At 42.8% G+C, this 24,383-nt stretch overlaps 2 protein-coding genes across 6 annotated transcripts in view; one reads left to right on the plus strand and one right to left on the minus strand.

Moving 5' to 3' along the window:
- Positions 1–257: 257 nt before the first annotated feature.
- TPMT (thiopurine S-methyltransferase) lies at positions 258–21,870 on the minus strand. Of its 2 annotated transcripts, none has more exons than XM_020893721.2 (9): positions 21,765–21,870; positions 15,663–15,846; positions 14,425–14,517; positions 11,492–11,624; positions 8,425–8,477; positions 7,893–7,967; positions 2,935–3,020; positions 1,355–1,399; positions 258–946 (listed from the first exon to the last, which is right to left on the minus strand). In XM_020893721.2, exons 2-9 carry the CDS (start codon positions 15,800–15,802, stop codon positions 834–836), a joined length of 738 nt encoding a protein of 245 aa, XP_020749380.1. In that variant the 5' UTR covers positions 15,803–15,846; positions 21,765–21,870; the 3' UTR covers positions 258–833. The 2 variants fall into 2 exon arrangements, with proteins under 2 accessions (XP_020749380.1, XP_020749388.1); XM_020893729.2 differs by having other exon boundaries at positions 15,663–15,863.
- A 124-nt stretch (positions 21,871–21,994) lies between these two features.
- KDM1B (lysine demethylase 1B) overlaps positions 21,995–24,383 on the plus strand; it is a 41,832-nt gene continuing 39,443 nt past the window's right edge. The window contains exons 1-2 of one of the 4 annotated variants that reach the window (XM_070456190.1): positions 21,995–22,173; positions 22,511–22,558. The gene's annotated coding sequence lies outside the window, so the exon portion shown is untranslated. The other 3 variants (XM_070456192.1, XM_070456191.1, XM_070456193.1) reach the window with 3 other exon arrangements.

Consider the following 24,383-nt stretch of genomic DNA (forward strand, 5'->3'; position numbering starts at 1 on the left):
ATTAAATAATTTTCCTAATACACACAAGCCTACTAAGATGAGCTAAATAAGCTAAATCATTTAGGTATTAGGTAGTGCAGTAAGAGAGGAATGTCTGATTTAACAAAACGTGACTGTTAGTGAAAACTGAAAAGTTCTGAATCTAAACTGTCATAATGAACAGACATGAACCCAGCCCTAAGTACACCTCACTTCTCAAGACTATCATTTAAGCAAGATTAAATTAAGAGAAACAAAAAACTGCCAAACACAGGAAAAAAACTTCTAAATATAGTTTATTTTTAGTGGGAAAAATATTTTGTTCCATATAGAGTGGTCAATTTCATTAGTTAAAAAATTTTTTTCTTCATTCTGTCGCATATAAAATTATATAAGAAGAAAAATGTGAAAAGAAATGCTAGGATTTAGTACAATTTGAGGGTTTATAGTAAAAATTAATGTTTTATTATAATGTCTTAGATGGCTAGCTTTTACCTTGAACCCTATTAAAAGTGTTACATCTCCTCAATGTTTCTAAATTTCATAAAGATACCATTTTTTCTATTATATTTAAGTTATATACATTGCATTTCTTTTTAAATTATATAATACATGTTGATTGTAAAAAATTCTTACAATCTGTAAGACATGCAAGTATAATCTTTTATTCTCAGCCATACGCTCCTTTCCAAAATATGTGCTTTTTCTAAAAAGTTATAAGCATTTTTTAGCAAAGATCTACAATATGATTAGTGAACAATTTTTTCCCCAAAAGTCATCCATTTTCATGCCTTAGCACAATTTTCAATTGCTCAAAAACATTTTGATATTATTTGCTTCTATTTAGGTCTCATTTACTTTTCTGTAAATAGATATAACCTTTCAATAATCTGGTCAATTCCCCAACTTTTATGTCGTTCTTCAAAAACATCAACCTCCTCCAGACATTGAATATTGCATACTGAACCTGAAACAAAAAGAAAGTGGCAAGTTAAAATTTTATGATGAATATGATCAATTCTTCAAAAACATATCAAGTGATTTTAAAAACAGTGTGTACTGAAGATTTTTCCTTTCTTAATGAAAATGGGAAAATACTGAGAGTACATTTTCTCAACTCTGAATGGTTATTATCATTTTTAACTCCTAAGAGTTAAAATAAATATACCATCTCTCTAGAAGAATTGAGGTGTCTTTAACATAAATCTACCATTTAGCTAAAAAGGCATATTACAGAGATGGGTCCCTTTTGGGGGAGATTAAAATAGTCTCCAATAAAATGGCTTTGGACTTTTAAGTACTTGAGATATTAATAGTTTGCTAAAAGCTGAAAACAGTTGACTTTACTTAATTATAGCACACATCCATAACTTACCAAACAAATTTTTAACTTCACCATCTGTAACATAAAATGGTGGACCTAAGTGAAAGAGAAACACGGTGAAGAGTAAGTTCTATAGATCTAATTCTAAAGAGAAACAAGCCTTCAGGGCCCACTTCCCAGCTTATTCCCAATGACCTAGGGATATTCATTCCACATACAACTCGATTATCCAAACAGGTGAGGATAGGACACGTCTTCTGCTGCTTATTTTGCACATCTTATACCAAAGACCAGCTTACGACTGGTAATGGCAGATGCACACCTCCAGCTTACATGAGACACTGAGTCAGCCATGGGACTTGGGAACAGGGACGTGAGCGTGGAGTTCATGAACAGATTCCCCTGGGACTTCCTGCTTCCAGAGTAAAGATTTTCGACCATGCACTGACCCTCATTTTACACACTCTGCCCATTTTGCTGCAGGCACTTTAAAGGAAACAGCTTCTGCCCCGTTCTAGAAGGGATTCTGAGCCTCCACCCCAGACAGAGCCTCCTTCCCACAGGCCCTTCCTTAGGCCTACTGCTCAGGAAGGGAGCACTGACTGGGGGATTTTTGCTGAAACTAACACCTGTGGCTGGCAATTTGTTATGTAAGTGAATTCTGAAATGTCTCAGTCAATAATATTCTGGTGGCAGAGTGGTAAAGAATCTGCCTGCCAGTGCAGGAGACATGAAAGACACAGGTTCCATCCCTGGGTCAGGAAGATCCCCTGGAGAAGGAAATAAAAACCTGCTCCAGTATTCTTGCTTGGTAGATCCCATGGACAGAGGAACCAGGCGGGCTACAGTCCATGGGGTTGCAAAGAGCTGGACATGACTGAGCACACACAAACACACAAAGGGAAGATGTATTAACATCTCTCTGGTCAGTAAGTTGCTAAATCACATTTGCGGGGCTGATGTCTGTCTCCCTTAGTTTTTATTTCCATCTGACTGTTCCCAGACTTAATTATGGACACTAGGTCTCATCTTTTAATGAGTTTTTAAGATCTGACTTCTTCAAACAGAAAAAAAAACTAACATTAATATGTATAAAACAAGGCACTTTTTAAAAAGCTCCACTGAAAATCAAAAAGGGAATGTTTACTAATTGAAAGTCTATGCACTTGGTTTTCATGTCTTCCTGAAAAGCCAGGACTTAAAAGGTCAAGCGTTAATGTTCAAACACATTGAAATGAATCCAGAAGAAAACATCCCTTTTACACTATATAGTTATTTTTAACACGTGCTACAGTCCATGGGGTCACAGAGAGTTGTACACAACTTAGTGACTGAACAAGAACATTTTTAACATGCAATAAATTGTAAAATTCCAGCAATTAAAAAACAGCAACAGTTTAGAGATTTTCCTGCCCACCTCCTACCTTCCCACAAGCACCTCTCACCCCATCTTCCTATGAAAATGTATTTGTGTGTATTTGTTGGCATCAGTCCAACGCATCCCATCCCCCCATCATGGCTGACACAGGCAGGATGCCTCCCATGAGATAAAGTAGGAGAAAATAATGCTATCCCCATCATAGAAATCAGGAAACAAGGCAACCGGAAAAAGAATAAAAAGGAAACTTTACCTGCATGTTTAGTTGGATCATAAGAAAAAACAGACAAGAGGTACTGAAATCCAGGTCTCGTTAGGGACAACATCACCTCTGAGTAGCTGAAAAGAATACAAAAAGGCATGTGTTACATTTCCTTACAAAGTCAAGGCCTGCGGAGGACGAGAGGCAGGGAGGGAAGCCAGTTTTCCTTTCATGTGTTACTGAGTTTAATTCTCCGAAAAATCACATGAAGTCGAGTCTTACTCTAAACAGCCAGAAATGGGCTCAGCAAATGATGTTACCCGCCTAAGCTGGGAGATAGAGAAGATGGGAATCAAAAGGAGCTCTTGGGACTTCCCTGGAAGTCAGGTGGTTAAGACTCTGCACTTCTAAAGCAGGGGTCATGGGATCAATCCCTGATAGGGGAACTAAGACCCAAATGCTTCAGGGAACAGACCAAAAAAAAAAAAAAAAAAAAGAAAAGGAAGCTGGGTTCAGGAAGGAGCCCCTCAGACCAGAAGACGTCAAATAAAGTGGAGGAGAGGCTCCTTCCAGAGTGACGTGGACCCTGGAGGCTGGTCAGCTTTGAACACATATGTCCTGAAGCACTGCCAGTTCTGGGCATCTGTGGGAAGAAAAGACGCCTGGGCTTCAGTCATCCCAAGACTGAGTCAGTAGGTTTGCTGTGAGGCCGGGGATGCCGCAGTCTAACAAATATTCTGGGTGACGGGGTGCTCGCCAGGGGCTCAGATAAAGAGGCACAGAACAATCCCTTTCCTCTCTTTTAGCTGGAAAGAAGACTCATAAACGGACTTCCCAGGTGATGCTATTGGTAAAGAAGCCATCTCCCAGTGCAGGAGACATAAGAGATGCAGTTTCGATCCCTGGGCCAGGAAGAGCCTCCGAAGGAGGGCATGGCAACCCACTCCAGCCTTCTTGCCCGGACAATCCCATGGGCAGAGGAGCTCAGTGGGCTACAGTCCATAGGGTCGCAAAGAGTCAGATACAACTGAAGTGACTTAGCACGCCCTCACATGAGACTGATAAACAGGTCAAAATTCAAGGGACGATGACATTAAAGTTCTGCAAGCATGGTATGACCTCTGGGTGCTACAGCAACTGTCCTTTGGGTTTGGAGCAGGTGTCCTGGGTGGCAGGCAATACCACTTCCCAGCCACGTCTGATGGGTTCAGAGTGGGGACCAGATGCTAACAGGGCCCACCAGCAGACCAACCAGGAGACAGAATGATGAATTTGACCCATCAGATGACTCCACTGGGAAACTGAGTTAAGAGATCCAAAGGGGAGTTGCTCACAGAAGGACCTAGAGATTTTAATACTGAGTGAAGTCACTTAGACAGAGAAGGATAAATAGCCTATGACACCCTTATATATAGAATCTAAAAAGAAATGATACAAATGAATTTACTTATAAAACAGAAACAGACTCGCAGTCTTAAGAGAATAAATTCACGGTTACCGGGGGCAGAGGGGAAGGATGGAGGAAGGGATAGTTAGGGAGTTTGGGATGGACATGGACGCACTGCTGGATTTAAAATGGATGGCCAACAAGGTCCTACCGAATAGCACAGGGAACTCTGGTCAATGTTATGTGGCAGCCTGGATGGGAGCAGAGTTTGGGGAAGAATGGATACATGTATATGGATGGCTGAGTCCCGTTGCTATTCACCTGAAACGATCATAACATTGTTAATGGGCTATACTTCAGCATCAAATGTTGTTTGCTGTTATTAGTGGATAAGTCGTGTCTGACTCTTTGTAACCCCACGGACTGCTGCCTACCAGGCTCCTCTGTCCATGGAATTCTCCAGGCAAGAATACTGGAATGGCTTGGCCATTCCCTTCTCCAGGGGCTCTTCCTGACCCACGGACTCAACCTGTGTCTCCTGCATTGGAAGGTGGATTCTTTACCACTGAGTCACCAGGGAAGCCCCTAATATAAAATAAAAAGTTGAAAAGAAAAGAAAAAAAAAAGAGGAGTTGATGGTTCGCTGTGGTCTTTGAACTAAACACTGGAGTTGCTGTGCTGGGCGGTGGCTGGAACTGAGAAAGCTAAGGGCTGTGAGTCAGATACGCGTGAACAGGGGTGTGTCAGTGGAGAAAGCCGAGTGCCGAGGCAGGACAGAGCAGATGCACACGAGGAGGTGAGTGGCCGTGAGAGACAGACAGACAGAGGTCAACAGGCTGCAGAGCTCTGGGGGAGGAGCTTTGGCACTTGGTGTCCAGGTTTCCATCGGGTCCAGATGTGTTGCCAGCCCTGTCTGGAGCCCTGGGAGAAATCAAGGAGGCTGTCCAGGGTCGGGATTAGGAGAATGGGCTTCGCAAAGTCCCCAAGCTCAAAGTCCAATCCCTCCATCTACTGGCTGTGTGTAAGCTTGACGAAGTCTTTACCCCCTTGTGCCTCAGTTTCCCCATCTGTTAAATGGGGATAAGACTAGCAATGAACGCAGAGGCGGCTGTGAGGATTCAGTGAGCTCACACATAGAAAGTGCTTAGAACACTGCCCAGTATGTAGTAGGCCCTCAAGTCAGTGACTTCTTCCTTCAGCATCCACGACATAAACTCCTCTAAAACGCGAGCTGGTCCGAGCTGGTCGCTCTTCCTTGCATGTGAAAGAACCAGCCCTAAGCAAACTTCTGAGCCGAAACCTTCGCTTCTTAACTTTCCGATTCGCATGTTTAGGAAGAAAGAACTTGCTGTCCCCATGAAGTGATGAGTCAGACGGGTTTGGCAGGGTGTCCTGGGGCTCACAAGCATCCTTCTTCTCGGAATGCAGACTTTCTCTCTCAACTTGTTTCCAAAAATTCAGAAAAACGAGAGATATGATTGATGTCAGACAAAAGGCCTAAGAGTCACAGCAGAAAACACAGCAGTTCTTGCCCACATGTAATCTCAGCAGGAAGACACCCAGTACTGAGGGCAGGAGTGGGATAAAGCACCAAGTACCTTAAATGTAAGATAAAGTCGTGGATCTGTCCAGTGGCTCAAAATAAACAGTTATTCCGGAAACAAAGGCGAAGTGTTCTCAGGAGTTCCTGGGGCTGTGACCACAGATACACACAGACACAGGTGGCCAAAAGGGGAGAAGAGCAGAAGGGCACCAGGAATACAGAGTCTGTGGCCAAACTAGACCCAGATTCTCTAAGAGCTCCGGAGGAGCCTCATGACTTTCTTACCATGAATTAAAGGGTTCAGGGGCCACTTGGAAGGCCTTCATTTCTAGGACAGAGGAGGCAATAGTGGCTGCTGGGAAACAGTGTATTTCCCTGGCTTTGAGTCTAATTTGTTCTCAATTATCAACTCAACACATATTTATTAAACTTTTACTATGTGTTAGGTGAAGGAAATGGCCACCCACTCCAGTATTCTTGAAGCCTGGAGAATCCCATGGATGAAGGAGCCTGGTAGGCTACAGTCCATGGGGTCGCAAAGAGTCAGACATGACTGAGCACCTTCACTTTCATTTACTACACGTTAACATTTTATATCTATTTGGGGTTGGCCAAAAAGTTTGTTTGGGTTTTTCCATAGCACCTTTTGGAAAAGAACAGAACCGGAAATACAGAAATGACGAGGGCCAATACCAATGCGCGCTTGTTCAGTTATTTCCCCAGCATCGTGTGTTTTTGGACACAGTAGGAACTTAATGCGTATTTGTTGAACACTGGGACGGAAGTTTCCAGTAACAGGAGAACTGAAGCGATCACTGGAGGAGGGAGCACAGGAGGGAGGCAGGAACAGTCCCATTAAGGATGGTCCCTCAGAGAATGAAGACTTCCAAGCATGTGAGGTAGGGAAGGGCCCCAGAGAAGGAAGAAGAGAGGCGCAGCGTCAGGAAGAAAAGGGAAAAATACATATTAAGAGGATGCGGCACTGTCTAATTAAAAAAAGATGAGGTGTGGCAACAAGCGGAATTTGTCAAACAATTCACTTTTAAAATCTGAGATTTCTTTTCACTGATGTATAGTCCCAACCCTTTTTGCCATGTGCTATGAGTCTGCCCCCATAAAACTAAATAATTCAATATTTATGTGCCACACCCAGATAAGTCTGTGAATGACATCTGGATTGGAAAGTGCACAGGAAAGATCACATTTTACTCAATACACCTTCTCATAGTTTAATTTTCTAATAAGAGCAGGTGCAGACGAATGGCCACTCAAAATATCCAGATCAAAAGCCCTAATACAGTAACAGCTAATATTTAAACTGTCATTTAGGGTTGACACGGCACTTTCTGCACATGTCATTTCTTTCCATTCCCACAACAACCATAGGAGGGGGGCGTGGCTTTAACTATTTTTATTTATTTTATTTTATCTTATGGCTGCACTGCAAAGTGTGTGGGATCTTAGTTCCTACACTAGGGATCTCCTGCAGTGGAAGTGCAGAATCTTAATCCCTGGGCCAGTGGGGAAGTCCCTGAATCTCAATTCTGTCATGCACTTGCTTGCCACTCTACGGACATATAACTTTTAACTTCTCTGACCTTACTTTCCTCATCTGTAAAATGGGACTAATGACAGCTTACTACCTCACAGGGCTACTTTGTGGATGAACTTGTTGATTGACATAAAGTATTTCAACAAAGTCTGGCACATGGCAAGAATCCAACAAATATTATTAGCTGGTAGGGTCAGTGGAAGTGATGAGAGTGGTATGAGTAGAAAAATTACAGTTTTACAGAGGAGTAAACTGAGGCTTAGAGGAACTGAATGTTCTGACTAAGGTAACACAGCTTAGAAGTGACAGAGCCACAAGTCTTGCACCTGTGTCCCCATGGCCAAATCCTATACTTTCTAGACCAAGATACTGTTGGATACAGGTCTTCTACTTCCAAATACAACAACCTATTCCAAACTAGTAAAAGTCTATGAATCTTCAGAAACCAGAAAAAGTACTAGATACTGAATTAAGACTAAAAAGTAGAGGGGGGGGAACAACATAATTAAAGAAAGCAAATCACTAACCGTTTGCGATCACCTGGATTAACAGCAACTAAGGCTCCTCTATCCCAAATCCTGTCAAATTTGCCAATATTTGCTCTACCAGAAAGAAAAAGAAAAAAAAATTCTGTAAGAATAACCGAATCTTTAACAAGACAGGGGAACAAGAAACAGTTTGCAACAACTCTGCTCTCAGCCCCTGGAACAGGTATCAGGAACTCTCAGAAGAGATCTCTCCTCTGTCCATCTGAGACTGAAATGCACTTCTGTTATAGACACAGGTGTGAAGTGGAAGACATTTTCTTCCCCTCCTTTTCCCTACCTTCCTAGGATCAAAATAATTTTTCCAGAGCTTAGAAGTTACCCAAGGACAAAGATATCACATGTGCAGACATGTAGGCTCCAGTAAAAACAGCTGCAGAACCAGACTCAAATGAATGTTTCTTGGATGCTACTGCGAATTGGATGGAAGTGATAAAAAGATTCTTAACCTACCTCATCACTGTCCAGCAAACACTCAAATTTTTAAAAGTGGAGAGGAAGACATCAGTCCTACCTGGGAAGATCAAAAAGGTTGCAGCAATACAATGAAATGTTCCCTGAAGAACTCTGCAATGAAAAAGTAAAAAAAACATATCCACTTTATTAGGAGGTACCTGAATGGTCAGAGGGAAAAAAAAGAAAAAGAGGGGACAAAACAGAGCATAGGTAGTAGGGAGAGAATATGTAATTAAACATAAAGGATATACTTTCATGGCAAACCATCTTTACACATCATTTTTTAGATGTTTATTTTTTAAATTATAAAATAAATATGACCATATTATAAAGAATTTACATAATAAATAAAAAACCTGCCTGCCACCATCTGAACAGTGATTTTCAATCATTTCGGTGAGCTCCTCTCCATTTTTTCCCTCTCACTTCCTGCACCTTGCAACTTTCGCAAATATTTTTTAACTGAAAATAATTTTTAATGGTACTTAAAAAAATTAAAAACCAGTATGGGATTCTTTGGGATCAACTCAAAAAGGAAAATCAGAGACTGGTTAACCCTGAAGATCAGTTAGCACTCACTCACTTCTGGAACTTGTTAAATTTTAGCAAGGTTTCGTTTAGCAGAATCTTGACATTTTAACTCCCTAAAGACCAGCACATAGATCGCTCAGTCACCAGGCAGACATTTTATTTTATTTTATTTTTCAGGCAGACATTTTAAAACTGCAGTTCTGTTGACTCCCCTGTTTGTCTCTTTCTTTCACTGGCCGATGAGCATTTATTTCCCAAGCGTCTAGTGGACAGGGCTAGCCCGGGTTCTAGATACTGCAGTGAAGCTGATGCAGGCTCTGACCCCGGTGAGGACGGCCTGGCGAGGCAGGGAGGCGTGGGAACAGAGAGCCACCACGGCACAGGATGGGCTGTGCTCTTCTGGTTGTGTGCCCAGAACTGTGGGAACAGAGCGGGGACCTCACTTCACTGCCCTCGCTTGGGGAAGGCGGAGGAACCGGCTAGATGCATCTGCTGACACCGCGCGGGTGGGTGGCTAGGAGCCTGGGGCTGGGGGAGGGGCGGGGTAGGAGGTACTAAAGGACCTGAAAAGACTGGATTTTATTCTGAAATGAGGTGCCAACAGACGCTGCGATGAGAGGCGAGCAGGTCTCTGCAGACCCATCTAGAGACACAGGGAGGAGGGGTCTAGAGGCCAGGAGAACAGCCCATGAATGTCAACTCCGGTTGCACATGGGACTCACAGGGGAGGTTTACACAGACCTGATGCCAGGCCCCACCTTGAGAGGTTATGATTTAATTAGCCTGAGCACTGGGAATCTTAAAAGATCCACAGACAATTTCAAAGGTGCCAGCAGGGCTGAGAACCATGGCCCCCAGGAGGACTAGCCTCTCTGGACCGAGGCAACTGGGATTCCTAGATGATCTAAGAATGAACTTGGAAGAAGCTGTAAAATAAAGTACTCTCAAGCTTCCTACTGACCTGAGCGATTAATTTCAATCTTTAGAAGCGAGTACGTTGCGAGAGACTGAATGTACAAACACACGGTGGCCAGACTGCACGTACCAACAACTCAAGTCTGATAAAAGAACTTGGATACATAGCCTCTGCAGCAAGCAGCCCAGGAAGTCAGACCACAGCCCTGCAGGACAGTGGTCAACTGACCACCATCCTCCCTGATTTACACCACCACCTCTCCTCGCCCTCTCTTCCAACTCAAACATGCTTCCCAAAGCAGTCACCGGGGTGCTGTTAGCCGAAGCACCTGAAGCCTTCACATCTTTCACCAGGAAGCTTTCCCACCCCACTGCCAGGCTTTGAGCCTCTGCCAAATGCAATTGGCTGACTCCCTCTGAACAAACAGTCTCTACTTGTTCTCATTCGGGTGGATTCTGTTTATTTCCACATTATTACTCCAAGCCAGTGCAGCAGTTTCACTGGATCATTCTGGTCACAGGAGGAAGACAACTCTCAAATCTATCATTTCCAGCCCAGACGCTGCCCCGTGCTTCGGAGACAGTTGCCAGTACCCCCTTATCATACCGCACGTCTTTTCAACTGATCATCTCCAGAACAACGCTCATTTTCTCTGCTCTTTAACTTGTTTCTCCTTGATTCTCTGCCACCCAACCAGTCATGTGAGCTAGAAATGTAACCTCATCACCCTCTGGATTCCCACTCAGTTAATCACCAAAGACTTCCCAGTGTGACACCTTAAACATGGCTTTAAGCCATCTGTTCCTCTAAGCACCCCATCGCTCTCCTAGTGCAGCCCTTCAAGTTCTCTTTCCTGGACCACTGCTCACAACCTCCTATCTAGTCTCTCTGCCAGGGGGCTACCGCCCTTCAGACTCACTTCCCTTGAGGCTACAAGGGTGAAAGTGAAAGTGAAGTCGCTCAGTCTAGTCCGACTCTTGGCGGCCCCAGGGACTGCAGCCTACCAGGCTCCTCTGTCCATGGGGTTTTCCCAGCAAGGGTACTAGAGTGGGTTGCCATTTCCTCCTCCAGGGGATCTTCCCCACCCAGGGATCGAACCCGGGTCTCCTGCATCGCAGGCAGATGCTTCACCATCTGAGCCACCGTGGCTGGTTGCAAAAGAAAACCTGGCTTAAAACCCTGTGGTGCAGAATGAGGTACCAGCCTCACAGGGCATCTGAGCTGGCTGACCTGATGCCCTGCCTGTCCCAGCCCTAACTGTCACCACACTTCAGGAAGCTCCCCAGAGGCTGCATTAGGAAACTTCCCCCTCGGTTTGCTTAATACCCCAAGTCATTTCACCGAGAGCTCCCGAACGACAAACAGTCTCCTCCTCTTCTCTTTCCTCCTAAGCTAAGCGATTCTTTAGGGCAGGGACTGTTTTCATCTCTTTAGTGTCTTATGCAGGGTGTGGCACAAGACAGGTTCTCAGAACATTTGTTGATAAATTAAAAAGCCAACAAATGCAAACCAAAAACAGCTATGGTTTTTCTTTTTCTGCTCCTTATGCTATGTAAAGTCCCAGTGAATCTGATGATTAAGAGGGGTCAGCTGACATGTATAGTGTCTTCACTTACTCATGCTGAGGAAAACCTTTTTGGGGGGTATGGAAATAACATTTGCCAAAACTGAAACACACCTTGAATATTTTGGCTCCAGGAATTTCCATAATTGGTTCTTCTGAGTAAGAAAGATTCTGCTCCATAAAAAATTCCCGTATCCCAAGTTCGCTGATTTCCACGCCTACTACACTATGTCCTCGGTCTGCAAACCTGCAGAAAATCATATAATTACACTTAAAGTTTTCTTTCGAGTACAATGCTAAATAAAAGGATATACACCAATGAGCATATATTTTCCTTAATTTTAAGAGATTTGCATGAATTTAGACTCATAGGGTTTCACAGAACACATAGATCCACAGAGAGTAGATTTATATATTCTCTATATATTCTATATAATATAATCTATATATTCGCAAACCCTATGCTATGTGGAGTTCTGAGGAAAGGGTTTATAGGACCTGGGGGCAAATTTAAAAGCTTGGAAAATTATACCTTAAAATGTTGATTTACTACCAATGGACTGGATTAGAAGAGTTTTTTATTTAATAGCACCCTATGAATTTGATATGCTTTTCAATTTCTCGAAATCAGCTCTGTCCATTAAAACTTTCAGTGATGAGAGAAGTCTCTCTACCTGTGTTGTTCAATCCAGCAGCCACTAACCACATAGCCTAGGGCCCTTGAGACACGGCTTGTATGATCCAGTTTAAACAGCCACGTGGGGCTGGTAGATATAGTACTGGAGTACACTGCTCTAGAACATTAGCATCCATTTCTGTAACAGTGTTAAAATTTCCACTTATTTACACTAAACCTTATCCAGAAATTTATTTCATTACCAGATGCAAATAGCTAGTATTTTCCTGATTAGCATTATGGTTACAGAATTCAGTCTGGGATCTTAAGACTTCAGAGAGAACAACACTCGTGGCACAAATACCCAGGTACAGTATTGATTTTTATGCCACAGTAAATAAACACCTAAGTCATTTATGCTATAATGCAATACATACCTTCTTAAAAATCACTGCACCATGCAAAATCATGCAACAAAATCATGAAGTTTATGGGGATGGGAGTGGGGGAACACATTAAAAAAACTTTACTGTCCCAGTGGAATATTATTCAGTCATAAATAATTGAACTCTTGCCATTTATGATAACATAGATGGGCTCTGAGGGTATTATGCTAAGTTAGATGAATCAGTGCAAAACAGCATATAATCTTGCTTACATGTGGAATCTAACAAAAACAAAAACAAGCTTATAGACACGGAGGCCAGACTGATAGTTGCCAGAGCCTGGGGGTGAGTGATGGGTGAAATGGGTGAAGGAAGTCAAAAAGTGCAAATTTTTACATGTGGAAAAATGAAGCATAGCCTACTGCAGACTTGTGCAGACTGGATTATACTGTAATACATTGCCCTAAGAAAACCCAAAATCTAAGAAAATGTCCTAAACACTCTATGTTATTGTTTTTGAGTTTCAGCTAATAGATTATCTATTCACACTGGATATCTGTACAGACCTTTAAAACACAAATTTATTAGGTAAGTGAAAAATCCTCTAATATAACAACTTTTATACAATAATAGTCATGTCCAACTCTCGGCAGCCCCATGGACTGTAGCCCACCAGGCTCCTCTGTCCATGGAACACTCCAGGCAACCTGGAGCGGGTTGCCATTTCTTACTCCAGGGTTTCCTCCCCTCCCAGGGATCAAACCCTCCTCTTTTATGATTCCTGCATTGGCAGGCAGATTCTTTACCACTGAGCCACCGAGAAAGCCCATACAATTACAGTAGCTTAGTTCTGGCATTCTTATTGCAAATGACTTTAGACCCTAAAGTCTAAAGCAATCTTCAGCAATCACATTGAATCGGCTGTTTCCTTGTACTGTTTTCTGATCTTGCCTCAAAGCTTCTCCTAGAACTAGGTTGTTATCACTTATGACAGTAAGACAATCTGTTCATAGAGTTAATGCTTTTCTTGCAGGTAGTTTCCAAAGTAATTGTCTTGTCTGATTCAGTGAGTTGGTTAGGATGTAACGTTCTCAATTTCGTGGCCACCTAGACTTTTTAAGCCACAGCAGCCACTCACAAAATCTCTCAGCTACAAGTTGCGGGAATGGTGGCAGGCTGCAAAAATGTCACTGTCCCCACTCAGAAATCCACTCCCAATGCATACATATTCTGTGGTTTGGCCACCTATATTTGCATAGGGAACAGAGCATTTTTAAGTTACTGTATTTTTCACTTACTAATCATTATTTCATATATTTTATTTTTCTTTCCTCTTGATCATCAAAGTTCTCAGCGTTCACGCTTATAAATGAATAGTACGTCTTGGCACATAAGATAGTGTCTGTCCATCAATCATTACAACAAATTCTGTATAGGAAACAATTGTCAGGTTTGTGACTTTAGGGTAACCTGTAGTGAGAGTGGCTTGTTAATTAAAGTGAATTCTTTTCACAGAGAATTACTCACAAGAACATGTTCTTTTATCACTGGTTTTATTAGCAATGATTCATGGAAACAAAAACTCCTACATGCTGGTTCAGGGAGAGAAGGGCTGAGTTGAACTGTGAACTATACACATTCTTGCCAAAAAGCTGTAATTCATTTTTCTGTCCACCTCTCTTTAAAATATCTAAAATTAACTTAGCCACATTCCTAAAACACCCACAAAAACTAAACCATGCACAAAGGTGAAGGAGATTTAAGATGGAAGACTGGTTCCATCTTCCCCTTTCCCATCTCAATGATTCTAAACTAATTCTTTTTCTTAACTCAATACAGAAAGACAAGTTCACCCCTCTTTTTCGGCAGTGTCTTAACTGTTTGAGAATATTACCCCTATGAACCCATCAGTAATAGTCTACTAAATAGAGAATCCCTGTACATTTCCTGAGAAAGGAACTTTTTCAACTTACATCCTATTAAATATTCACGCACAGTATTTATCATCAAGACAAGAAAGTATGTTCATGCTTATCTGCTCATACCATTTCATCTCAACTGCTTTTCCACAAAGAGGGAAAAATACCCTCAGGGCTTTCTCGCCTTTAAGAAAAGTATCCAAATACTTCTTTAATAGCCTGGGAAGAAAAAAAAATGTTTTAATTAGCCCAAGGCACAGAGGAAAGGACTACAATCATACAATGCTAAGTACTTTTCATGCATTATCTCACATAATATTTCCCAACAACTTTTACTCAGTAGAGAACCTTGGTTATTAAAATCTCCAATTTACATATGAAGAAAACAGGAAAATTAAGCAGCTCACTCAGTCATGTCACTAGTGAGGGGTTAACCTGACCCAAAATCTGGGATTTTCCTGGTTAGTAATTAAAAACAAAATTTTATTTTTCGTTAGTTGATATGTTTTAAAAATGTATACCTATGTGATAGAGAAGGAATGACAACTCACTCCAGGATTCTCGCCTGGAGAATCCCAGGGACAGAGGAGCCTGGCTACACCGGCTCCATGGGATCTCAAGAGTCGGACACGCTGGGCGACTAAACCACCACCATCTATGTGTATGTTCTGGGACCAGCAACAAGACAGAGATAACTCATACAATGGTTCTGGAATGATATCCCAACTATTACTAGGTGTGCAAATGTAATAATAATAACAGTGTCCTCTGGGCAGTCAGGGTGGCTGCCTGGACGAAGGAACATTTGTCATGACCACTTTACTCGGCAATGGGCCATTTATTGCTGCTGCTTCAAAGCTGACTTCTACTACTATTACATTGATCAGCGTTTAGCTCACATTCATTTCTCTCAACTTCTCTTCTTCCACCATGTAGACAGTACTTTAACATTTGAACATATGCTATTGGAAAGCAAAGTCACAACACCACTACTTTTCAATATAAACAGATAGCAGAATTAATATAGCTTGAGCATCTGGGTATGTATAAACACACAAGACCAACAAATAGATGTTACAGGGGATTAAAGAAAGACATATTTCAAGAATTGAAGAGACCATCAACTGTAGGTTGCACCATGATTTATACTCCATGGGAAGAAATATCACTGCCAATTAAACCATGACATGCCACAGATGCATTCTGACTTCAGAGATGCTCAGATGTGAAAAACTAAACCTGTGCATCTTAAAAATGAGTCAAATAATGTGTACCTATATTACTATTTCTATTTCCAAAGTCAGTTTCTGATGGGGCATTTCTGTTATAGACTAGCATTTAATATAAACAGAAGCATTTCTTACTGATGTCCTTGTTCTTGATGAAATCCAATTTTGTGATTCACCCACTTTTCCTGCCATTCTTCCAGAGTCAGCACTTGGCTTTTCTGAACCTCACTGTTGGGGTACTCTTCGCTGTCAAGCACCGCTCTTGTATCGTCCATGGTTTTGTAGATGACTCTGGCTGACAAACCAATGTCCCCAGTGCCTAAAAATGAAAAATGTCTGTAATGCTGTCATTTAAGGGCATTTCAATTCTATGATAAATGAAATAAAATCCTAATATTTTCAGCAGTGTAGCATTTAAAAAATATTTCAACATTAAAGGAAAAGTCACACAAATATTACTTTTCAGTGAGTCTGATGGTAAAGGCATACCTCATAATCCATCTTAGGAAGGATCTTTAAATAAACTGAATTACATCTTAGAGTAAAAGAGTTTAAGTTTTTAAAAAAGAAGAGAGAGGATAAAAAAAAAATAAACAGGCAGTATAACTTTTGTTAGCTGAGAATTTTTTCTAACATCTCATTATTTTGCATTGGCAGGCGGATTCTTTACCACTGAGGCACTAGGGAAGTCCCTTTAACATCTCATTCTTTAATTTTTAAAATTTCTTTTAATGTTTACTTATTGTTTTTAACCAATATTATATTGTACACAATTCAGAGTTCAACAGAGCTATGAAAGCAGCAGTCCCCATTTCTAACGAGAGGCAACCATCTTTAATTCTTTTAGCTTAATATTGACATATAAGTCAAAACACAGCTCAAATACCATGCTTATTTTATATCTTAATTTTTCACTTCTAGGAAGCATCTAGAAAATATCAGCATTTAGCCCTCTTTCAACTTGCCAACACACACACAGACACACACACCACCTTCTCATTTTTCTTATTGTATCCATACACACATAGCATATTTGTGATTAAATATTTCAAGTACACATTTCAATGACTAGAGAAATACTACTCTCAGCTAAGCCAAGTAGAATTCTATGATTACTTTTCCTGTTCTGTACAACTTTTTAATTCTATAGTTAATAAGTGTCTGGCTTTTTCATTTATAACATTTCTATGTATTTATTACTAATTCAATGCTAAGTTCTCCCAATCTCCTATCAGTACACGCTCAGTGTCCTCAGTTATCAGATATCCTATCAATGTCACCTTAGAAGAGCCTTCTAACGTGGATGCTCTCTTCTGGTACACAGCTGGCTTCTGGGATCTTTCCTGATCATCATCCTGAAGCTTTCTTTTTTATCTTGTGCTGGATCCCCTGTTTCCTTAATTGGCTATCCCCCACCTTTTTTTGTTATCACCCTTATATTGGTAAAGTATAACCTTCAGCAGCTTTTCTGAGAAAGGGTGGATGGGAGAAAAGGGCTTCTTCTGCAACTTTGCATGTATAAAATATCTTCACACTATTCCCCACCCACTGGCAACCCACTCCAGTGCTCTCGCCTAGAAAATCCCATGGACAGAGGGGCCTGAGGACTACCATCCATGGGGTTGCCAAGAGTCAGACATGACTGACTTGATGCCTAGTTTAGCTGGGTAAGAATTCTCAGGCAGAAAACATTTTCACTCACAATTCTGAAGAAATCATTCCCTTATTACCTAGCTTGCAGAGTTAATGCTTAAATTCAAAGACATTCGGATTCAGATGCTTTTTCCACGTGGCCAATATTTTTCTCTCGCAAAGCTTTTCTATGTCCCTTAGTTTGTGCAATTTCATAGTTCTACGCCTTACTCTGGATCCACTCTCATCTGTTTGGTGTAGTTCTTTTAATCCGGAAGCTCATATTCTTCAATTCTGGAAGAAGTCTTGAATTATTCAGATGATTTTGATCCCCCCCTTTTTTGCTATTTCTCTTTCTCAGACCCCTTTTATGTGGTTGTAGAAGTTCCCAAATGGCTCAAGTGGTCAAGACTCTGCCTACAGTGCAGGAAACACAGGTTCGATCCCTGGATTGGGAAGATCCCCTGGAGAAGGAAATGACAGTACACTCCAGTATTCTTGCCTGGGAAATCCCATGGACAGAGGAGCCTGGCGGGCTGCAATCCATGAGGTCCCAAAAGAGTAAGACACAACTGAGCGACTAAACAACAATAACAATAGAATCTCCTGACCCAATACTGTAAACTGCTCATATTTTTTCTATTTTCCAGCTCCTCATCGTTTTGCCCTGTTTTTTGAGAGATCACCTTATTTTTATCTTTCTATTTAGTTTTTCTTTCCTGCTTTCAAGTCTTTACTTCTTAAGAGCTCCTTTTTGTTTCAGATGCTCTCTTGTCATTTTGTTTTATTCTCATTTTATGTACAGAATGGCTATAATATTTTCTTTTATTTACCTGCATGGTTTGTTACTGAGTCACTTTTTCTGTTGGTTTTGTCTTCTGTCTTCCAAACTAGTGATTGTCCTTAAATGCCTAGCAATTTCTTAGTCACTCAGTCATGTCTGATTTTGTGACCCTATGGACTGTAGCCTGCCAGGCTTCTCTGTCCATTTAATTTTCCAGACAAGAATACTGGAGTGGGTTGCCGTTTCCTTCTCCAGGGGATCTTCTTGACCCAGGGATTGAGCTTGCATCTCCAGCTTGGCAGGTGGATTCTTTACCACTGAGCCACCAGGGAAGCCCCATTACCTACTCACATTTAAGAGTAAATACCAAAAAGATGATTATAAGGTTAAGTTTGTGGATGGAGCTTACTGACTCTAAGCTTTACTGTAGAATGATGTGAGCAGGTATCATTTGGAAACTTAGATATTATGATCTTTATTATTATTATTATTATTATTTTTTTGGACTCAAGACTTTCCATAAATGGACCTTCTAATTCCTGCTGAAAGCTTGAGTCCTTGGGACCATGATTCTATACTCACATGAGAAAAGGATAAAAGCGGAAGAAGATGCCAGCGTTCATTTGCTTATGTTCAGTTAATTTCCATACTTTCAGTATGGTACTCCCATCCCCAACTGTGAACTGTATCTTCCCAGTCCAAAGACTGTACCCTCTCCAGGGAATAAACCCCCAAACGTCTGCTGATGCCATGAGGAGCAGGAAGTTGGGGAAGGGATCAGGAACTTAGCTTTTCAGGAATCAGAATTTCAAACAATTGCCTTAATTTAGACCAGACCCTTCCATTTCCCATAGATACCTGGTGCTGCTAACCCCTGAGCCCTGGGGAATTCTACACTGCAAGTAGGATTGCTCATTGGCTTCCCCATTGCTGGTTTAGAATTTAGCTTTCTTCAGTCTGCAAAATCCTTCACCACTTGTCCATCTGCTTTCTTGATTTAGAAATTTTATTCTGCTCTTTTGTCCGTCATGCTTTTAAAAATCCTGTTGTTGTTTTGGTGGAGTTTCAGGAAGGGATAAAAGAAGATGCATGGATTCAGCATCCCACCTCTATCCCATAGGTCTGCATTTTCAAATAATTTTTCTTAAACCTTTTTTTTTTTTTAAATGGGAAAATGCATACAAAGGTGTTGACCTAAAGGAAAACACACAACCTAAGAGTTATGAGTTTCAATTTTATTTGGGGACCTCACTGAGGATGATAGCCTGGGAGAGAGCCTTTTAGGGGCACAGCCTTTCAGAGCATAGCTCTGGGAAAATGTTTCAAATATGTATGTTCTGTATACCTAAGATCCTTTTTTTTTAACTAGGAAAAATATGTAGCCTAGCATGTGTATGCATGCTAAGTTGCTTCAGTCGTGCCTGACTCTTTGCGACCCTAGGGACTGTAGCCCGCCAGGCTCCTCTGTCCATAGGGATTCTCCAGGATACTGGAGAGGGTTGCCATGCCCTCCTTCAGGGGGATCTTCCCCACCTAGAAATTGAACCTGTGTCTCCTTTACCGCTGAGCTACTAGGGAAGCCCGCAGTCTAGCATAAAAGATTACTGCTAATCACAAAGAACAGATACTTCAAGTTAATGATTTTAGTGATTTTTGTGTACAAAAAGTTGCAGGAATCTGGGACCACTGTAATTCTCCTTGAAACATGCTATCTAGGGGCCATTGATCCAAAACACATAATGCCTCACTCTTATTTTCCTTCCTGAAGTCCTGAAACATTTAGGGAATATCACTCTCTGCAGGGGGTTGCAATTTAACCCTTAGTATAACTGCATGATGAGCAATACTCTTTGTTCCTTTTTTTTTTTTCCTTTACAAAGAGAACTAAGGAAAAAAGACATGTGAACATAACTGCAAATCTACCCGAAGTTATGTGGATGGTCTGTCTTTTCAATATGAAATTTGTTACGTAAGGACAATACAACACAATAGTTCTAATATATCCTTTGAACCATTAGTGAAACTAATTTGGTTTGGATTACACTAGCAGGCTAATTTCAGTGGAGTTAATGATTCATCTATGAGAACAGCAAACATCACGGAAAAGAAGTTCTTCAAGAAAAAGTTCCCTTTATGACCAAATTGGGCTTCAGTGTGTTTAGGATTTAAAGGAGAAGGCACCTCCCTTGGAATTAAGAACACAAATCACTTTCCAGCAAACATTTGTTAACAAATGGCTTTTGAAAGGCCCTGACATGTCAGGAGGTGATTCTTGAGTCTTCTGAGAGGTGAGAGGAGTATCTGACTATATCGGTACAGAAAAGCAAAAGAGAGTCGTAGTTTTCCCATTTCCATTTTCAGCCACAAATTTTGACACCTGAACTTGAGCCTTATTAAAACAGTTCTCTACTTAAAAGGGAGGCATTATTTTATCATGGAACAAGGGCAGCCTATTGGGCTTCCCTCGTAGCTCAGTTGGTAAAGAATCTGACTGACACAAGCAATATTCTCTTTGAATCTGCCTGCAATGCAGGAGACCAGGGTTCGATCCCTGGGTCGGGAAGATCCCCCGGAGAAGGAATGGCAACCCACTTGAGTCTTCTTGCCTGGAGAATCCCATGGACAGAGGAGCCTGACAGGCTCCAGTCTATGGGGTTGCAGGAGTCGGACGCGGCTGAGCAACGCAGCCTGGAATAGTTAAGCTCCGACACGACTGAGTGACTAACAACATCTCCTCCCAGCTGGCGCTAGTGGTAAAGAGCCTGCCTACCAGTGCAGGAGACATAAGAGACCTTGGTTCAATCCCTGGGTCAGGAGGATCCCCTGGAGAAGAAAATGGTGATCCACTCCAGTATTCTTGCCTGGAGAATCCCATGGACAGAGGAGCCTGGTGAGCTACAGTCCACGGGGTCGCAAAGAGTCAGATACGACTGAAGCAACTTGACACACATACCCCTCTCACACAGACTTGGTATCATGAATATAATTTAGTCAATTCTTAGCTGTTCTCATAGATTCTCAACATGTACTTAACTTGTCCATGTCCCTTTCTGGAGAAAGAAAAAATTTCTTTCTATAACAAGATAAAAGTGCAAAATTATAAGAATCAGGAAAGGCTAATTTCACAATCATTCTTACCCATACACAGAAACAGCAGATGTGCCCAAATCTCCTTGGGTGTTCTCCCAAGACTAGTTTCCTCCTCACTTTTTCAATAAAACCATGTTTCTGCTTTAGATTTAAGATTTTAGTAAATTGAAAATTTAGTAAATTGAAGTTAAATTTTCCTAAATTATCTAATAAAAATAAATGAAAAAAATTTTTTTTTCCTAAATTAAAATTAGTAAAATTCAGTAAATTTATTTTAAAATTTTGGTAAATTGTAGAATTTAAAAAACTGAAGTAAATTTAAAATTGAAGATTTTAAACTCAAGTGCACAAATTTTAAGAGTGTGGATCAGTGATTTCCTTTTACATATGCATACACCTATGCATCTACCATGGAGCAAGACACAGGATATTTACAACACCCCATTTCCCCCACTTCCCCGCCCCCAGCGCATCACTCACTATTCTGGCAAGTATTTCTATTTTCTTAAAATCAACCATACCCGACAGTGATTTGGAGGTCACTTTAATCAGGGACTCAGAAAGGTCATTCATTACTCATTCCTACCAGGCTCCCTGAGTCCATTTCAGGGCGCGGATTGCCGGGAGGTGCGCGCACGGTGGGGTGCCCCGTTCCCGATTCCGATCACACACTCACACTCGCAAACGGCCCGCCGATCACCGCACCCTCCTCCGCGCCCAGCGGCCCCTACCTCGTGTGCTGTCCGCCCGCCGGCCACTGACTCTGGCTCTGCCCAGGGTCCGCACGGGCTGTGGACCCGCGCCCCCGGCTCAGCCCCGCCCCCGGGCCCGCCCCTCCCGCGGCGCACAGACCCCGCCCCCTCCCCGGCAGCCTGGCTTTGCGCAGCGGCGGAAATGGCCAGGGCGGGGCGAGCCGCGCGGCGGAGGCGAAGGCGGGGACCCGGCTCCTCCCCGGTCCCGCCGGCTCCTCCCACCACGGGTCACGTCGTGACAGGGGCGGAAGCGGCGGCGGCGGCGGCGGCGGCGGAGTTGGGGCTGCGGCTCGCGGCGCGGATCCTGCTGTCCTGTGCGCGCGGCGCGCGGCCCCGGAGAGGCGCCCGCAGCCCGGGGCGGCGCGCTCGGTCTCGCCCGCGCTCCCAGGTGGGGGGGGCGGGGGGGACGCGCGGCTCCGGGGGCGGGCGTGGGGGCGGCGGCGGATTTCTGGTGACAGCTCTGCACAAAGCAGCCTGGCCGGGGTGCAAGCTCTCCTGCCCCTGTGCCGCGCTCCTCGCCCGGGTGGGAGGTGGACTAGTCCCTTGGGGCTCTCCCTCCGTCCCCAGGTTGGAAAGGGGCGAGGGGTGCGGGGGAGGGTCCCAGCCCGAGGAATGGGGGCGGGGGGGTGGATTCCTGGCCTGGGGTGTTGGAGCGACCGGCTTCCCCGCTTCCTCGCGGTGTTGCGGGTTAATCCCCCTCCCCACAATGTTTGCTTTCTGTACAGGGGTGCCGTCTCCCCGCGACTCCTTCCTTGCACGCCTCCAGCGCAAAGGTGAGCCTGGGGAGGCTGCGGCTTCTTCGACTTCGGAGGAGTCGAGAGAGCTTTTCGGAAAGCGAGGCGGCTGCCGCTGGCACAGGGAGCCTTTGGGGGCTCCCTCCTGGGGGCTGTCAGAGCCCTGTCACCCGGGGAGAGGCTGCTGCGAGGAAGGGGGCACCCACCGTCCGGGGGCTGGAACTCCGTCGCTTGCCTCCCGGCTTTGAGAGCGTGGCGGCGAGAAGCCGGTACGGCCTCGCAGGTGCTGTTAGCTGGACTGCGGCGCAGGCACCACGCGTTAAGAGGCGATCGGCATTGCCAGGTTGCTGGGGTGACTCCTCCGGGACCCGAGACCCCGAGGGGGCGGCCCGATTTCGGTAACTGTTAGTCAACAGCCCAGCAGCCGGCAGGTGAAAGAGGAAGGAAGAGACAGGCCCAGCTGTAGCGAGTTGGGGGTTCTGTGACCTGGAACCTAGCCAGATGGAGGCCAGGCCTTCCCTCGGGAGAGCGTGCAGGCGTCCAGGCCACTTCATCTGGGGGATCGGTCACTCCACCTCTGCGCACACAGCTCAGGGCTCTTACTCTCCGGTTGGTTGGTGTTTTTTTTTTTTTTTTAAACCGACTTTAGTGGAAGAAAGGTGAGTGGGAGGGAAGGTTTTCTTCAGGAGGTACCGGAGAAAATGACCATCAATAATTAATTATCCTCCGTGCAGAGAAAGTCGTCAACAAAGCGTTCGGGCAATTGAACTGGATCCATATGTCTGAAAGTTGATTCTTGGGGGTGCAGTTTTAAGTGGCCCGAAGGGGAATTTTTGCTCCTGTTGTCTCTGGAGAAGTTTCTAGTAGTTTGGCCAGTTTCGGGAAATTATGCTAATGCCACTATATATTTTTATTTCAACCTGTAGTCCTTTAATTCATATTTTTATGGATTCTGTGTGGGTTTTTTTTTTAAGTTTTTTGAATAAGTTAGTTCTGAAAAAATCTTGGAACTTACTAAACTAGAAATCTAGACATTGATATATTCACACATCTTTAGGTACCCCCCCAACCATTTTTCCCTTTCTTTTGTCATATTAAGAGAAAACCAAAGCTACGAATTTAAAATTAGGAAGAACTATGCTTATAAGGTCATAGTGGACCTGAAACAAATTGGTTATATTTAAAGTTAGGTGTGTTTATTAATTTGAAGAACCAGGCGGAAAAGCACTTCCAGTATACTAATTTGCTTTACTAACGCTTGGTCAATATTTCTAAGATTATATTTAAAAGCATAAGTAACTGTAGACCTCCCAACTTAAAACTTTTTCCTCCATTTGAGGCCCCAAGAACCCAGCAGCAGTGAAAATAAAGAAATTACAGTGTCAAAAAAGAATGAAGGTACATAACTGTTAATTGTATAATTAAAGGTGAAAATGTACTACTCTGAAAATCTTCAATCGTATTTTTCCCAGACCACACAGATTTCTTAACGGCTTTCATAGCTAATGTTTTCATTTCCTCTTAACCATTTCTTGGATTACATCATTCTTTTGCAATCAAAAATATGTTTTTCAGTATACAATTGGGTTACAATGTTTGATGAAATTTCCAGAAATTATGCTTTCTTTTGAGAGTGCTTGCATTCCCAGGTAACACGGTCAAATGTTTCTTGAACTGATTTTATTTGCATTCCTAAACCGCACATTAGACTCAAATATTTTTGCTGCAATACTTAACATATACAGTGTACATGTTTACATATGCTTTATTTGTGGTTCATTTTATGAATAATGTAGGTTATATGTTTTACGTAAAGGGAGTGTAAATTATTTTGAAAATGTGAGCCAGGAGCCCTTCTTAGGGT

The sequence above is a fragment of the Odocoileus virginianus genome, chromosome 27 (genome assembly GCF_023699985.2).
Source record: "Odocoileus virginianus isolate 20LAN1187 ecotype Illinois chromosome 27, Ovbor_1.2, whole genome shotgun sequence".
NCBI lineage: Eukaryota > Metazoa > Chordata > Mammalia > Artiodactyla > Cervidae > Odocoileus > Odocoileus virginianus.

Bases quoted from the DNA above. Each gene is read 5' to 3' on its own strand.
- TPMT (XM_020893721.2), bottom strand. From the start codon at position 15,802: ATGGACGATACAAGAGCGGTGCTTGACAGCGAAGAGTACCCCAACAGT. The intron at 1,400-2,934 runs GTAAAGTTTCCT...TCTTTCACTTAG, and splicing joins TGATCCAACTAAACATGCAG to GTCCACCATTTTATGTTACA. The intron at 947-1,354 runs GTAAGTTATGGA...TTTTTGTTTCAG, and splicing joins TGAAGTTAAAAATTTGTTTG to GTTCAGTATGCAATATTCAA.